Source organism: Esox lucius, chromosome 1, assembly GCF_011004845.1.
Source record: "Esox lucius isolate fEsoLuc1 chromosome 1, fEsoLuc1.pri, whole genome shotgun sequence".
NCBI lineage: Eukaryota > Metazoa > Chordata > Actinopteri > Esociformes > Esocidae > Esox > Esox lucius.
Genome location: NC_047569.1, coordinates 21926952 through 21943004, shown reverse-complemented (window position 1 = coordinate 21943004; position 16053 = coordinate 21926952). Strand labels below are relative to the sequence as shown.

The following is a 16053-nucleotide window of genomic DNA, read 5'->3' as shown; positions in this document are numbered from 1 at the left end:
ATAGGGCTGAGTCGTAATAGTCTCAGAAAGCTACCACCTCTTGTTTCCTAGTATTTATACCCACACAGAGGTAAAAACAAAACTCAGAGGTTTAGTTTAAGACTTCTCTTATGAGTTGTGAAGTAAGACATTTTAGGTATTTCTGGTTATTGGGACCTAGCCCTGTTAAGGTCAACAGTTTCTAAGATCAATGGTGATTTGCAGGTCAAGCCAATGAAACCTCATCTCTTACATATGACATCGATAACCAACCTGTCACACCCTTTTGTTAATGTTTTTGTATCCGTTTTTTGTGAGGGGGATATACTTAGATATTTTTTATTCATTTGATTTAATTAACAAAGCTTCTCCACACACTTGGATAATGTTTTTACTATAATTTTAACATTTATGTTTGTCCTACTGACTGAAAGTATAGGATACTGAGTGAGAAAAAGCCTAAAGAAATAAAATGGAGGTCCTCCCTCTGGTCAAACACTGTGCCATACCAGAGTTGCCAAGCCCAGACACCACTGCATTGTTTCATCTCCAGAGTTACCTAATGTTATTATTGGGGTGATGGCACGAAATGAAATAGCATGATGTAAACTTTTTGGTTCTGGTCAGATGGCCAATCTAGAAAAGCTTGAAAAGATGTAGTGAAAGGCTACTTGTGAAAAAAGTGGGTGGATTTCTATAAGGATGTCAGTATTCTTTCTTGGCACAACATTACCACTACAACATAACCTGTATTAAAATGTATAGATTGTGAAATCTGTTATTGAATGTTTGAAAGATTATGAAGATTATACATAATATTTCACAAAAAACAAGTGAATTGAAATGTGTAAAATATATTCATAAAACTGAATAAAACTAGAATCAAATGTACTATTGTTTGTATTATAATTACTATTGTGCTGGCATAGGGTTATTGACCAGAAATCAGATGTAATAAAGTAATTTTAGTATATAACTTGTCTCCTGTCTTTAAGTAGGACCATTTTGAGACTTGTTTTGCTATAGTCTTTGTTCTGCGCAGCAGTTGCGCATTCAGACTCCCGGAAACTCAGTGGTAACGCAGGAACATTTGCTGGAGCATGCAGGCAAAGCTGCCCCTAAACATTGAAAACATGCACCTTAGCTGGCTAATTAGATATACAATGTAATTTCTGGTAAAGCAGATCATATCAACTTGTCGACTTACTTAAGCAAGCTAGTTAAATATTAGCTAGCTCACAAAACTCCCGGTCAGCTTATCCTAATTATTCGCTAGCTGGAACATTACTAATAACGTTAGCTATAGTTAGCTAGCTAAAACGCAAGTTTCGGCTAAACGACTTGCCTCCATGAATGTCATTGATATTTGCAGACTTTGATACTGTTTAATCTGCACCCATCACGCGTAAAAGTAAGATACTTTCTTTGTATTATTACTTTTTTCCCCTTTGCATTATTACTTGCTAGCTGGCTAGAGGTGCCCGTGACGTCACCAATATTGTGAGCCAGCTAACTACTACCTCAGGTTGAACGCCGCTCTGATCAACTTTTGTTGTTGGACCAAGACATCTATAGTTTGCCAAATCCAAACTTTGGCTTGTCTGGTTTAGACGCCAGCTCGTGTACCAGTGCTGATAATGTGTTGAATGTTGATAATGCATGAAATGTCCATGCCTTCAACCAAAATAGTTGAATCAAGATCTAACATCGCCATCTTACTGTCCTATAGCTAACACTTTGTTTACTCCCACAAGTACCATTAACAATTGGTCTCGGTAAAGCACTGGAGTATGATTGAGGACTTATGTCAACTCACTTCTCTTTCTCCTTGTAGTAGCCCCAGGATGGTGTGTGAACTGCTACTCTCCTCACTGTGGTTCCTCTTTGTCATCTTCTGGGTGGAGACCATAAGCGTTTGGCTGTTTCTATGCATCTTCTACCAGGATCGGGCATTTTATCACTGGGGGGACGGGTACCTAGTCATATTTTACACACAGGTAATTTACTGAATGTCAGTAATTTTACAATCATCCATACCAGCCTTTCTCATTCTGTTATTACAGGGCATTTGCAGATGACCCCGGTCAAATGCTGTACATGTTGAGCAGGTGAGTCCATTTTTTAAAATGTTCTGTTCTTGGATGTGATTGGTGAAATACGGTACTATGATCATGACTTGGAAAACTATACAGATGTAAATATTCACGGATATTAAAAGGAGAATGGACAATATCCGGTTACGTTTTTGATACTTGACAAATGACAAATGCCTATTGTTCTCTTCCCATAGAGTTGATCCTTCTGGACAGATGCAGACCTGAGAAAGGAAAATGATGAGGAACAGCACATGATGTATTGTCCACCAGATACACTATTATGGGAGCTATGTATTTATATATATATATATATATATAAAAAAAAAACTCCTACATGAACATCCCCTCTCCTGTTACCCTCTTAAATTTAGAGCATGGTCCTTGTCAACTTGAACAGACTCCGCCTACAAAGTAGTTGGATTGTGTTGGATATGGTTTGAGACATCCAGCATAGCAGGAACAACCAGGTTCCTGTAGTTACTGTAGAATATAGATGCATAATGAGGCTGGTGATTGTTCCCCACCAAAGCATGAACCAACATCCATCTATTTCTGTGGTTTATTTGAATATGTGATCTAGGTCACACAATGTAGAAAAACACAAGGCAAATACATAGACATTGGTTTTTCTTACTTGAGATTTAGTCCATGGTCAACATCCTATCATTTGTGGATTTTGGCAGACTTGCACATTCTAATGGCTGTACACGTTTTGTTTGTTTTCTCCGATGTGTGTATACATGATCTTCAGTCGTGGGCACTTACATGACTGTCACGGGATTGTTTTATGTGTAACTAATGTAACTGTAAAAAAAACTAACAACTTTGTTGAAATATACATTTTCAATGAAAAGCTTTATGTTTGGAAATGTTCCAATGTAATGAAAATATAATTTGCACTCATTGAGTATTTTACAAGTTTTGTAATATCCTCTGAAACTGTTGTAGATGTTTTTTTTATGAAGACTGTAGATGTGGTGTTCTCAGTTTGTATCACTTGTAAAGTTTAAATCACAATAATTAAGCCATTAATGCTCTCCTAGCACATCAGAAAAAAAATATTACGACACCTAAAATAAGACCACATTTTATCTTGTACTGGTCAATAACTTGTATATTGTCTTCAGTGATTTGCATCCATCTCTAATGTATGTCATAGCCTAAGTCTCTGCATTGTCTTCTTGTTAGGAAAGCAAGAAGGCTAAACTAGGCGTGGACGCGGATTGGTTTGCATTTCCTATAAAGTTAGGATATGTTTGCATCCGAAGAAGGAATAAATTATAACATTTTCCAAGCCTGTTTATGCACTGTGCTTTTTTATTTTCATTTGGCTGCTGATTGGTTCTCCGGTCAACCAGCCATTTGTCAATTGTATGTTCCAATTCTAAAAAGGGGCAGTTTTGTGTTGTTTTAGTGGCTTGTTTATTAAACATAATGTACAATCATAGACGAAATCCATCTAACAAATATTCGTTTGCAAAAAAATGAATGCAATTGATTCACTCCCTCCTAACAGTTAGCAACAAAATGGCTGGTTTAAAACGAGGTTTCCTGAATCCCAGATAAACCCCTTTCCCCCACCGAAGTTTCCTGAATCCCAGATAAACCCCTTTCCCCACCGAAGTTTCCTGAATCCCAGATAAACCCTTTCCCTCCACCTTCAGCCCCGTTTTCTGTATTATGCACCTTTGCCATGGGCACACTTTGATATTCAGAGTAATCGAGGGAAAAGTGGTCCATATCATTGAAGAAAAAACGTTGAACCTCTATCAATTTACATTCCAGAACGCTCTGTTCTGAACTATACGATTGACTAAAATGTGAGTATTCCCCAAACCATAGCTGTTTTTTTTAATTTTTGTTCTATCAGTACAGCACAGTTCACGTTCAATTTAATGCTCTACAACGTAAAAAAAAAAAAAAAAACTGATCACAGATCTGATCAGCTTAATTTCTTGCTCTACCATGACGAAAGAAAATGCTCTGGAACTAGGCACAACTAGCGGCCGTCTTTTTAGTCAGCAGGCACGCGTCAATCGACGATGCTTGAACCTCTTTCCACCAAAGTGTCAGTGCACCGACCTGTCTGGAACACGCACTCCACGTACTATTGGCAATAATCAGTCAAAATAACGAGGTCGTGTCAGATGCCTCTTCAAAAAAAATACATACAAATACATACAGAGTGAATTGATTATCTTTCTAAATAAAACTGTTCATTTTACATAATCGCATGTACGTACAGGTCTGATAGTGTACATCAGTGGTTCCCAACCAGGGTACTAGGACCCCTGGGGGTATTTGAAAACACTCATGAGGAGTTAACATATAGTGAAATATACATGAGGGGGTACTTCAGGCTGAGCAGAATTCTGTCGGTGGTACAGTAACTGAAAAAGGTTGGGAACCACTACGAAATGGCTACATGTGTGTTGATGATAGAAGCCTTTGTCTCAAGTGCCTGTCACACTAAAGAACATGTTGGTATGCATGTGCTCATTGAATCAAAGGCAGCCACGAACTGCTGTGTTTCATCAAAGTAAGAAGTTATGATAAGACAATTTAAATAAATCATTTCTTAAACATCATGTGATCCAGACTACAAGAAACCTTTATTTTCTTTGTGAAATCAGATTGGTGCTTCAGAATATATTTTTGTTACTGAACTGACTGTTTACACTGATCCATATGAGCTTTAAAAAAGTCTGCGAAGTTCAAGACAAGCTGTTTGAAGGTAGCCATGTCGTTTTTCAATAGTGCTTCTATTCCTAATGAAAGCATGGAAAGACGAACATGGTGAAATATGGGTATAGTAAAGCTTTGCTTTTGTTGTCAGATCCTTCGCTGGGTATTTTTCCATCTCCTCAAACAATAGCCCATACAAGTGCTGTTATCCATTGACCTGGAGAACCTGCACAACATAAATGCAAAGATGCCATTAATCATGACACATATTCTTGCAAAATATATGTGTTTTGAGATTAGGAATTTGTTTTTTTCTTTGAACAATTTGATATCAAAATAATATTTTCCATAAAATTAAGCTGTCATGGAAGAGTTAGGCCTATCCTCAATCTGCGTATACCTATAGCTTAAATTACAAGAAGCAATGGCTAAAAGTGAAATACTGTACTTCAAAGTATTGTTTTACAAATTAAATATGACGTTATAGCATTGTCAATCCAAATGCTTTTGAAGACGGATTTTCAATAAATATATGTAACTTTTTCCAAAAGTGTCTCCGATTTTCTCTGCAACGCAATTATTTTCAGGCAGCTCCGTAAGCTACCCATTAAAATATTAGGGGTCCTACCAGTAGCGAGTCGCGGGGCTGAAAAGCAGAAGGAGCTCAACCTCTCAGTGCTATGGAGTACTAGCACATCTTAGCAAGGAAACAGGATTAATTGTCTTTCAGATAAACTGTTTTATTAAGGGGTGAATTGATCGGTTGTCTGAATTTATAAGGTGTGCTTTCAGTCGTGATCATTCTTTGAAGATCATGGCTCCAACTATCCAGACCCAAGCCCAGCGAGACTCGGACGGTCACAGGTAAATATCCTCTCCGCTTTCTAAAGTTAGCCAACAATAAAGGTGCTGCACTTGGGATTTGTTGTTGTTGCGTTCATGTATTGTAGTTTCATAAAAGTCAAGAATGTATCCTGCGGTATTAGATAAATAACGTTTTTTCACAGTATTACTTCCCGCCTGTGATGTGATTGCTAGTGATGTTTGCCTATTGATTTATCGCTGCTACTCGGCGTTGTTGTCAAAATAGGAGCGCTGTTTTGTCTTTGTGGCCCGCGGCAAATGTATAGCGATTCATTTCCGTCTATAGATTCTACCCGTGTAACAACCTTATCCCCAAAACTAACACGTATTTCGTAAATGTTTGCACAGTGAACTATTCTGCACTGACTGTCTTGGAAACAAAATGCGCACAACCGTTGATGTCTCCAAATGTGACATACTGTTCTGGTTAACCGATTCTGTCATGGCACGTTAGTACTGTATATCATTTATCCCTGTAACATTTAGGTACATTTTTCCGGATTTGCAAATATTATTTTAGCTGATGTGGAAACGTATTAATGTATTTGAAAATAATGGTAAACAAAACAGCTCTGATTTCTTTGTCATTATTTGAGTTAACTTGATCTGGATGTGTAGTTTTCCTTTTTTTTTTTTGGTAATCCCTCTGGCTGGGTCTGTATACTGTGTGTTTGATGTTATATCGTTGAATTAAAAACTATTGTAATTTCCTCATTTGGTTGGCATTTTGTGTGAAAGTAATTGCAAAGTAGTCATGATTTACAGTACATTTTAATTTGTCCTGGCATATGTTAACGAGCTGAAGTATTGAAATGGAGTCTGAATTATTTATTCATTTATTTATTTGGTGTTTCAACTTATCCAGTTAGCTAACAACACTTGCTTTTTTCTTTTCACATGTCTAGGAGTTCATCACACAGAACTGTTCCAGAGCGGTAAGCGTGCAGTTTGTTTTGCATTCAAAAGGGTCAAAATGTAATGAGCTGATCGACCCCACCCCCATATCAGCAGTATGAAATATCCATGTATTCACTACTGTATGTCACTCAGAAGAAAATTACCCTTTCAACTAACTTTTTTATTTATTTATTTTTCAATAAAAGGTTTTGTGAATGAACTTTTTTTTCATGGGTTACTACCAGTATATTTCAAGACTGGCTGACAGGCAGAGCATATATTCATGAGGAAGTTGTGACTGACAGCTTCTTTAAACACCCTAGCAGTTTATTGCCAAGTAACTAGGTAAACAATCTTGCATTTTGTACATTTAGTAATTAAGTCTGAGGCAATAAACCATGTGAGATCTGGGTAATTTCAGTTTAACAAGTCTATATAAGTCTACCCTTGTATTTAAAAAAAACAGTTTATCACATGCTTTTTTTAACAACAGAGTACAAAAATGCAAATGTAGATTAAATTATGGATGCAGATTGGTAACTAATGGAATACGGTGCAACAGAGTACAATTAAAATGAATAAGGGAAACTTGGTAGAACAAGAATACAGCTATTTACAAGGAGTACTAGTAATGGGTTGGTGTGTGGGCTATGAGGTCTCTTAGATTTATGTACATTAGAGCATTGCAAAACAAACTTTCCTCACCATTTTCAACAACTGCAATAGATTTTACAATGCCTCGTCCAGGCCTTTTTGGGATACTTAACAATTTTCAGGAGCCTACAAAACAGGCTAGATATTAATCTGAAGTTATGACCGCTATAAGCACATGGTGTTCTTTAACTGCCCACTGTAAGACTGATGGCTAGACAAACCTTGGCAGAATGAGAGAAGTTTTTGTATTAATTTGTAGGATATAATACTTTTTTGGGTGATGCTAGTGGCTGTCTTTCCTCCCCATCTGTCTACCAATAAAAGCCTTTCCAAAACAGCAGTATACATACAGTCTAAAACAAACATAGCTGTTGCCTGAATATGAATGGCTTTGTTTTTGGCCTCCTGGTTAAACAGAATACATTGTTTTGATGACAACTTCAAAGTTAATTTTTATGATTCTTTCTTTTTATAATGTTCTTTCCTTCCATTTTTGTCCCAAATCCCAATTATGTCTCCCAGGTCTGGAGTCGTTTGTCGGGTGAAGTACTGCAACAGTCTGCCAGACATCCCGTTTGATCCAAAATTCATCACATATCCATTTGACCAGCATAGGTAAACCATTGTTCTTGCCAAGTTTATTCTGCCATAGAAATGTACACTTGCATGTATTGTTTAAATACAGTACCGGTCAAAAGTTCAGACACACTTACTTACTTCTCACAAAAATACCACACTTCTACTGTAGCAGGTGCTTAGATGGATGTTGATCTGTCTGGTGTTGACAGGTTTGTGCAGTACAAGGCTACGTCCTTAGAGAAGCAACACAAGCATGAGCTGCTGACTGAGCCTGACCTGGGGGTCACCATCGACCTCATCAACCCAGACACCTACCGTGTCGACCCCAGCAGTATGTTTTTGAATCAGACATATCACCCCCACTCACAGTTACATTGTCTTTGGAAAGTATTTAGACCCTTTCACTGTCCACGTTTTGTTGTTATAGACTTAATTTATGATTGTTTTCTTCCCATAAATCTATACACAATAATTATTTACTGAAAATGGATATTACACTCCAAATTGAACTCTGATGCGTCCTGTGTCCTTTCAACCTTGATGTGTCTTAAACTTGATTTGATTCCACTTGTGGAATATTCAATTGATTGGACCTGATTTAGAAAGGCACACACCTGTCGCATAATTCACAATGCATGTTTGAGCAAAGACAGTCTGTGAAGTCCAAGGAACTCTCCATAAATCCCTAGATGATATTGTCATGGAAAAGGTCTGGAGATGGTTATGAAAAACCACCAAAACTCTTCCTTGAGCTGGCCATGTAGCCAAACTAAGTAACTGGGCAAGAAGGGAGGTGACCATCTCACTCTATAACAGTGCTTCTCTGCAGAGATGGGGAAAACTTGCCAGAACGACAACCAGTTGTTCAGCACTCCATCAATCAGTTGTTTTTGGTGGAGCATCTAGATGGAAGTCACTCCTGGGTGAAAGGCATATGACATGGCCCCTGAAGGACTCCGAGAACAGGAGGAAACATTTTTGGTATGATGAGACCAAAATTTAACTATTAAGCCTGAATGCCAAGCTCTACGTCTGGCGAAAAAACCAGGTAGCGCTCATCACCCGGATAATACCATCCCTGCATTCAAGCATGCTGGTGGGAGGATCATTCTATCGGGATGCTTCTCAATGGCAGGACACAGAGTTTCCTTGAGAAAACACCTCATCCAGGGCACCCAGGACCTTAGACTTGGGTGAGGATTTCTCTTTCAGCACAACAACTCGAAGCACACAGCAAAGGCAACACTGGAGTGGCTTAAGGATAAGTCTGTTGGTCTTTTTTGGGTGTACCAGCCAAAGCCAGTACATGAACCACATTGGGCTTGAAAGGACCAGCTAGGGAAAATTGAAGAAAATGCCTAAATCCAGTTGAAACAAGCTGGAAGCGGCATTCCCAAAGAAAATGTGAAGCTGTGACCGCTGCCAAAATTACATGATATACATTTTTTTTTTATCCCACCACTTAATTGGCACACATTTCTAAAAACATGTTTTTGCCTGACATCTGGTCCAGTGGCCAGTATAGTTGGTTCTTCAATAATTCTGTTCTTTGGATCCCGGGGAAGATCCCTCTCTGTGGCCACTGATCTCAGATCTATGTGTTTATATGTGTAATACCGACTGAATTCTAGATGTCCATTTGAAGACAATATTATATATATTTCATAATATTAAGATATCCTAGATGAATCATTTTTGCTAAGCATAGAGTTGGTTCAGGGCAGCTTCTTTGAGCATTCATTTCTCTCTTCAAGTCTTTCCTCTTTGTATGGTTTGAGCTCTTAATTAAAAAGTTTGTTTTAACTCGCTGTCAAAAGTCTGCCTCTGTAAGCTCCATACGCTCCATATGCAAGGAAGTGAATAATATTTTGGTTGTGGTTATGAGGCCTGTGTAGTAAAGCCATTTCTTTAGTATATGTTTTTTATTTTTTTCCTAGTTCTTCTGGATCCAGCTGATGAAAAGTTATTAGAAGAAGACATCACTGCTCCATCCAGCTCAAAAAGGTATGGATAATACTTTCCCATTTAATATCCAGTGGCCTAGAGGAGTGTAAACATTTGCCTGTGCCCCATTTTAAAAGAATGATGTAATCAACAGCCAATCACTTTTTACGGGGAGCATTATGTCAGCTTCTACCATTCTAGCAAATGCCCAGGACAAATAAGCCACTGGAACACCGATGTTAAGGTCTTAACATGTCCTAATAATTCAGGAATGCTCAGAAATCCAGGTGTTTTAATCCTCTTATGGTTACTTTGACCTGAATGTATGGCAATTAAGAAAAGCTTTTTTATAAATATGGTTAATGCCTACTAAAATTGTCAAAGTGAATGTAAAACAAAGTTATTCAGAAAATCATAAGGCAATAGTTTGTATGTTCTTCTGTGTAGAATTGAAAGCACTAATGCTTTTCTATTCCTTACCCTTGTCTGATAAGGGGCCTGGTCTTGACTCTGTTGTAAGAAGTCCTGAGCCTTTCAGCTCAGCTTACGACATGGGGTCATAGTCATTTGTAGTTTCAAATGTAAGAGCTACATTTGAATCCCAAAATCAATCAATCAATCAAAATGTATTTATAAAGCGCTTTTTACAACAGCAGTTGTCACAAAGTGCTTTACAGAGACACCCGGCCTTAAACCCCAACAGTAGTGTTGAATTTCAGTGGCTAGGAAAAACTCCCTAAGAAGGCCGAATTTTAGGAAGAAACCTAGAGAGGACCCAGGCTCCGAGGGGTGACCAGTCCTCTTCTGGCTGTGCCGGGTGAGATATTAAGAGTCCAATTGGAATAATAAATAAATTTCTCTGGGCTAAATCCAGAGTATATTTGATTTTAGACTAGGTCAGAAGTATGACCAGGTGGACAAGGACAGGAACAGCAACAGCAACGGTCCCCCCAAACCAGGTAATCCGCAGGTGTGGACCAGGACCTCATCTCCTTCTAAAATTTAAAATTGGAGGAAACTGAGAAAAGTTAGTAGTACATCCCTCATGTCCCCCAGCACAATAATATAGCAGCGTAACACCTTGGAAACTGAGACGGGGGGGTCCGGTGACACTGTGGCCCTACCCGGGGGAGGCCCCGGACAGGGCCCAACAGGCAGGAAATCAATCCAACCACATTGCCAGGCATCAACCAAAGGGACACCCACCAACCGCAACCCCCCTGAATGAGGGCCGAGTATTGCTAGCAGCGTACAGCCCAACTGCACAAAATCACTGTTTGTCACAACCACTACTAGCAGGTGTCAGAGATGCCTTGTGTTGCACTAGTTGAGGTTTTAAACCGCCGATCGTAGATGTTTGTTACCCTGGTTTTATCTTTTTTTGGACATAGTGTTTTCAGTAATGAGTGATTATGAGGCCTTTGGTTGTCTCTCTAGATCTCAGCAGCATGCCAAGGTGGTCCCATGGATGAGGAAGACTGAGTACATCTCCACAGAGTTCAACAGATATGGAGTCTCCAATGAGAAAGTGGAAGTCAAGTAAGTTTGTCCCTAATAGGCTAGCAAACCTCCACGTTCAGTATGTACGTGACCTCCCATTGGATAGTGTTTCCTCTGTTTGTCCCACCGCTTCTTTAACTTGAATGGATCCTGTGCTTAGGATTGGTGTGTCTGTGAAACAGCAGTTTACGGAAGAGGAGATCTATAAGGATAGGGACAGCCAGATTGCTGCTATTGAAAAGACCTTTGAGGATGCGCAGAAACCGGTGAGAGAAACCTGCGTTTGGCTCAATGCCTTGAATAGGTGTCCTTCCTCTTTCTGAATGTTATCAGACCTTCAACCATAATCTGGTGTTAAATAAAGGGAAACGGTTCACAAACACATTTTATATGTATTTAAGTTATGAACACTGCGTGTGTTATTGGTTCTTCCTCTTCCCCCAGATTGTCCAGCACTACAGTAAACCAAGAGTCACTCCTGTGGAGGTGATGCCTGTGTTCCCAGACTTCAAAGTGAGCATCACAAAAGCTTAACAGGACAGACATTGCTGTTGGCTGTCTGTGTAATGTCCGCTGTGTCTATCCAAAGATGGACCCGTTCATCTGCGGTTTTCCAGCCCTAATGTGTTATGGCACAGGCTAAGCATTTGTGTGTTCTGTTCTGTTCTCTTCTCCCCAGATGTGGATTAATCCATGTGCTCAGGTCATCTTTGACTCTGATCCTGCGCCTAAAGACATGTCAGGACCCCAGGGAGTGGAGATGATGTCTCAGGCCATGATTAGGTGAGGAGACGGACGTGTTAATTTTCTGTGTCTTCCAATAAGTCACTTTGCATCATGTTCTGAATGGTTGTGGTGCTCTGCAGAGGTATGATGGATGAGGAAGGGAACCAGTTTGTGGCCTACTTCCTGCCCAACGAGGAAACCATCCGCAAGCGCAAGAGAGATGTAGAAGAGGAGCTGGACTACATGCCTGATGATCTGTAAGGAATCCGACTAGATTTCCACTTACCTTGATTGTACTGGACACTACAACAGACTTCTGTTAATAACTTGGCTTACCTGGTCCAAGCACAGAGCCTTCATAATTATGCTGCACTCTCCGATACGTACTTACTGTTGTACGTTTATTTTTTTCTTCTCAGTTACGACTATAAGATAGCCAGGGAGTACAACTGGAACGTGAAGAACAAAGCCAGCAAGGGCTACGAAGAGAACTACTTCTTTATCTTCAGAGATGGCGATGGAGTCTACTACAATGAGCTGGAGACCAGGTAACTTATGACCAGGGGCTGTTGGATTTACATCAACAGGAGTGTGAGGTGGTATTCACTTTAGTACAGTTTTGATTTGATAGGGGGGTGGATTTAGCAGGGGAGCACAACTCATTCCAAGACCCAAAGTTCAAGGCCGACTGCAGAACAGATGGGATGCCCAATTCTATTGAATGTGTAAATGGCCCTTTGAGATTAAACATTGTGAAAATGAATGGTCGGCTTCTGCTCCATGACCTGGGTTAGCAGTAAACTAACATGCAACAACACTTCCTGATCTAGTTCAATCAGTAAGTTAGGTATTTACAGCACCATGTAAATCTGACTTTCTTGACTCCAAATGCAATACTGAGTCTAAGGAAGTCAGTTGTGGCCTAAAGACAGGAGTTCTAATTGTTGTCTGGATTGCAGAGTGCGATTGAGTAAGAGGAGAGCTAAGGCTGGAGCCCAGTCCACTACCAACGCTGTACTGGTGTGTAAGCACAGAGACATGAATGAGAAGGAGCTGGAGGCACAGGTGAGACGGATAATCAATCCCTCCTTTTGTAGGCGATGGCTCTGATTAGTTCTGGTCATTACACTGGGTATTACTTAGTCCCTGAAAACAACTGTTTACAGGAGCTTTTTAAGTGGATGTCTACACTGATAGAGTTGTAAATGCAGCGCTGAGGTGTAGGCAGGAGAATATTCATTTGCAGACCTGAAAATAAATGACCATGTGTCTGTTTTCCATTAGGATGCACGTAAGGCTCAGCTGGAGAACCATGAACCAGAGGATGAAGAGGAGGACATGGACTTGGATAAACTGCAGGACTCTGGTCAGTCTTTCACCTCTGTCCTCCCCAATGTTTACTGCTGTGTCTGCAGAGTCCATGTGCCACTGCTTCTTCAATCTATGTCATGGATGGGCAATCATTCTGAATCGCAGGCTGCGTTGGGATTTCAACAAAGGGCTGCACATTTCTTTTTGGATCAGTTTTTGTCAAAACTAACGTGGTGGACATTAAAAGGCAGTTCAAAGTTGATCTATTTTGGGATGTTAAAATGTGGCCTGGGACATATTACTGTTTTTAATGGGGGGGGGGGGGGAATTGATCGGTCGATACATGGAATCACTGTGAAGTGAATAGTTTACATTTCTCAAAAGACAAATTAAATGGTCTATTTTGCCCCAAACCTGATCTACATTGTCTGTACCTGTTTGTCTCCACTCCCCAGGTGACGAGAAGGAGAAAGGTAGCGAGAGCGAGGGAGACAACTCTGACAGTGACTCTGACCGGGAGGATGAGGATGGAAAGCAGAGTGGAGCTGAGGATGACGAAGAGGAGGGGGCCAAGCGGAGGAGGAAGGCCAGCGGTAGCGGCAGCGAGAGTGGGGAGGAGGAGGTGAAGCTGGCGGACGAGGTGGAGATCTTCGGCAGCGACGACGACAGCGACGATGACGACAACGAGCCCAAGAACGGAGCGGCCCAGAGCAGCGGGGACGAGGGCAGCGGGAGCGAGGAGGAGAAGGGAAGCCACAAGGGAAGGAGCGGCAGCGTGTCCCCCGCTCACAGCAGCGCTAGCGACCACTCCGAGGACGGCCGTGTCCACAGCGGGAGCGGCAGTGAGCAGGCCTCAGACTCCAGCGACGGCACTGACAGTGAATGAGAGCCTGGGCCTTTTTGCCGCGACAGCGCTGGCCCGGCCACGGTGCTGGCCCGGCCACACCTCGCCACCAAGGTCTGCTGGCCCTGGCTAACAAGCCTTCAGAACAAGCTTGGCTGACCCACCCTCAGAAAAGCCCTGCCCATCAAAGGGTCAGTCTGAGACTAGCAACGTATTCCTGTTGGGAGATACAGTCTGCCCCCCCCTTTTTTTCTTTTAGGAGAGCAACCACCTCTCGGGAACTTATGGGTACCTGTCAGTTACATCTATAAAAGTTTTGCTCATAGATACAGCTGGAGCCATGATCTTAGTAGTTGTGAGTACAGCACATGCTTCGTTGAACAAAACTGATTTCCTACCTATTTCTATTGCTTCTTTTAAGCTGTTCTTTTAAGTCTGAGTTTGTCTTTATGGTTTGTTGATTTCCATCACTCTGTGACAGAATGTGGTGTGGAAGCAGATTTTCCTGTGTATAAATTTGTTAAAAATGTTTGTTAAATCAAAAGCATAATGTGTCGCACTTCTTAATGCTCCCAAGTTATTTGTATTGATAGGTATGTTCCCAACCTCAGGTCTTCACCAGGCATTGAAAGCAGGGTTGAAAGGTCTTACATCACTTCCTGAGACAGGAGGTAAAAACCGACATTACAGACATATCAACATACTCATTCTGTCCGCTTGAGACCTCACGCATGTGTGTGCAGAAATCCCTGGAAATCAAGAAAGCTTTTCTTGGGATGGTGCTAATGTCGTCTATTCATCAGATCCTTTCAGAAAAACATAAATGGCAAATAAACTCCTTTTGACTAAATCCTGTTGAGCAATGGTGTATAGAAAGTGTATGGCCCTGTTTGTTTTGCAGGCATTTATTGGCTAGCGCATCATGAGTAAGATGCCAGACTGCCAGTCTTGAAAATATGAATCCTAATAAGGTCAAAGTGCCTGTTGCTGTAAACCTGAGAGGGCAGTTGGATGTGCCCTTTAATGACATTTTATTTTGCCTGTAAAATACATTTTCAAGAAAACCCCAAAATGACATCTGCCCAGACGCTGTGCTTGAGGGAAATATATAACATCTATCAAAATCACTTTCACATTTGTTACATTTCCCATGTTCTGTTATAATATTCAAGAATGTTTTTACGCAACACTATAATTTACCAAATTACTACCATTTATATGGATTCTTTACAAATTACATCACATTATCATGACAAATGGCATGTCGTAACCTATTAAAAGTTGCATGAAAAGGTGCAATGGAATAAAAACTTTTTGAAAAAATGTAAGTCACACATTTCCCAAAAATATATTTCACTTCAAGAACTTTGTTTCAGAAGCAGTTCTCTTATTCTACCACTTGGTATTGGGCATATACATAGCCATGGCTGTGTTAATTTACAAATGTTCTGAAGCAAACATTCCTATTTACATATCTCGGTGATCGCATGCATGGTTTACGAACAGATTGGTGAGTATGCATACGATAAATGAGCCCTCTTTAATTTACTCCAGTTTGGTATCGTTTTGTGAGCTGAAATGAAAAATATTTGTGGACATTTGTTTGAATCACTATTAGAGTGCATTTGATCCAATCACTTAACAGTCGTGTCATATCCAGAAGTTAATTAAACCACATGGTCATTACCCCACTGCTGTGCAAGGGACAATATAAATGCTTCTCTAAAATGCATAGTTACACAATGCCATACAAGTCTTACGTGTGGAAGCAGTTGGCATGCTGACTGCAGTGACGCCGACCAGAGAACTGAGTGTTCATTTGTCTACCATAAGCCTCCTTCAACATCATTAGTGACATTGCTCCAAATTACTTTACCACAAAAACAATGCTGACCAACCGCATTAGTGAGATGGAAATCAAACATCCAAAATCCATGCTGACGTCAACTTAAACACAAGCCTAAACAAGATCTT

General features: G+C 40.4%; 1 protein-coding gene and 1 long non-coding RNA gene across 3 annotated transcripts; both read left to right on the top strand.

Moving 5' to 3' along the window:
• The first annotated feature begins 1815 nt into the window (after positions 1-1815).
• On the top strand, positions 1816-3374 carry LOC105023192. The gene is made up of 3 exons (XR_004576799.1): positions 1816-1951; positions 2043-2087; positions 2270-3374. It is a non-coding gene; the product is annotated as an uncharacterized LOC105023192 (long non-coding RNA).
• A 2008-nt stretch (positions 3375-5382) lies between these two features.
• paf1 (PAF1 homolog, Paf1/RNA polymerase II complex component) lies at positions 5383-14929 on the top strand. Of its 2 annotated transcripts, none has more exons than XM_010892190.4 (14): positions 5383-5624; positions 6530-6559; positions 7698-7790; positions 7964-8085; positions 9692-9758; positions 11136-11237; positions 11359-11464; positions 11643-11711; positions 11878-11981; positions 12065-12181; positions 12344-12472; positions 12884-12989; positions 13209-13290; positions 13691-14929. In XM_010892190.4, exons 1-14 carry the CDS (start codon positions 5575-5577, stop codon positions 14119-14121), a joined length of 1608 nt encoding a protein of 535 aa, XP_010890492.1. In that variant the 5' UTR covers positions 5383-5574; the 3' UTR covers positions 14122-14929. The 2 variants fall into 2 exon arrangements, with proteins under 2 accessions (XP_010890492.1, XP_010890491.1); XM_010892189.4 differs by having other exon boundaries at positions 6524-6559.
• The last annotated feature ends 1124 nt before the right edge of the window (positions 14930-16053 follow it).

What these genes read in the sequence shown, in the direction of transcription:
- paf1 (XM_010892189.4), top strand. Translation starts at nt 5,575, where the DNA reads ATGGCTCCAACTATCCAGACCCAAGCCCAGCGAGACTCGGACGGTCAC. An exon ending in CGAGACTCGGACGGTCACAG is followed by an intron (nt 5,625 to 6,523) that starts GTAAATATCCTC and finishes TTCTTTTCACAT; the next exon opens with GTCTAGGAGTTCATCACACA. An exon ending in GGATAAACTGCAGGACTCTG is followed by an intron (nt 13,291 to 13,690) that starts GTCAGTCTTTCA and finishes TCCACTCCCCAG; the next exon opens with GTGACGAGAAGGAGAAAGGT.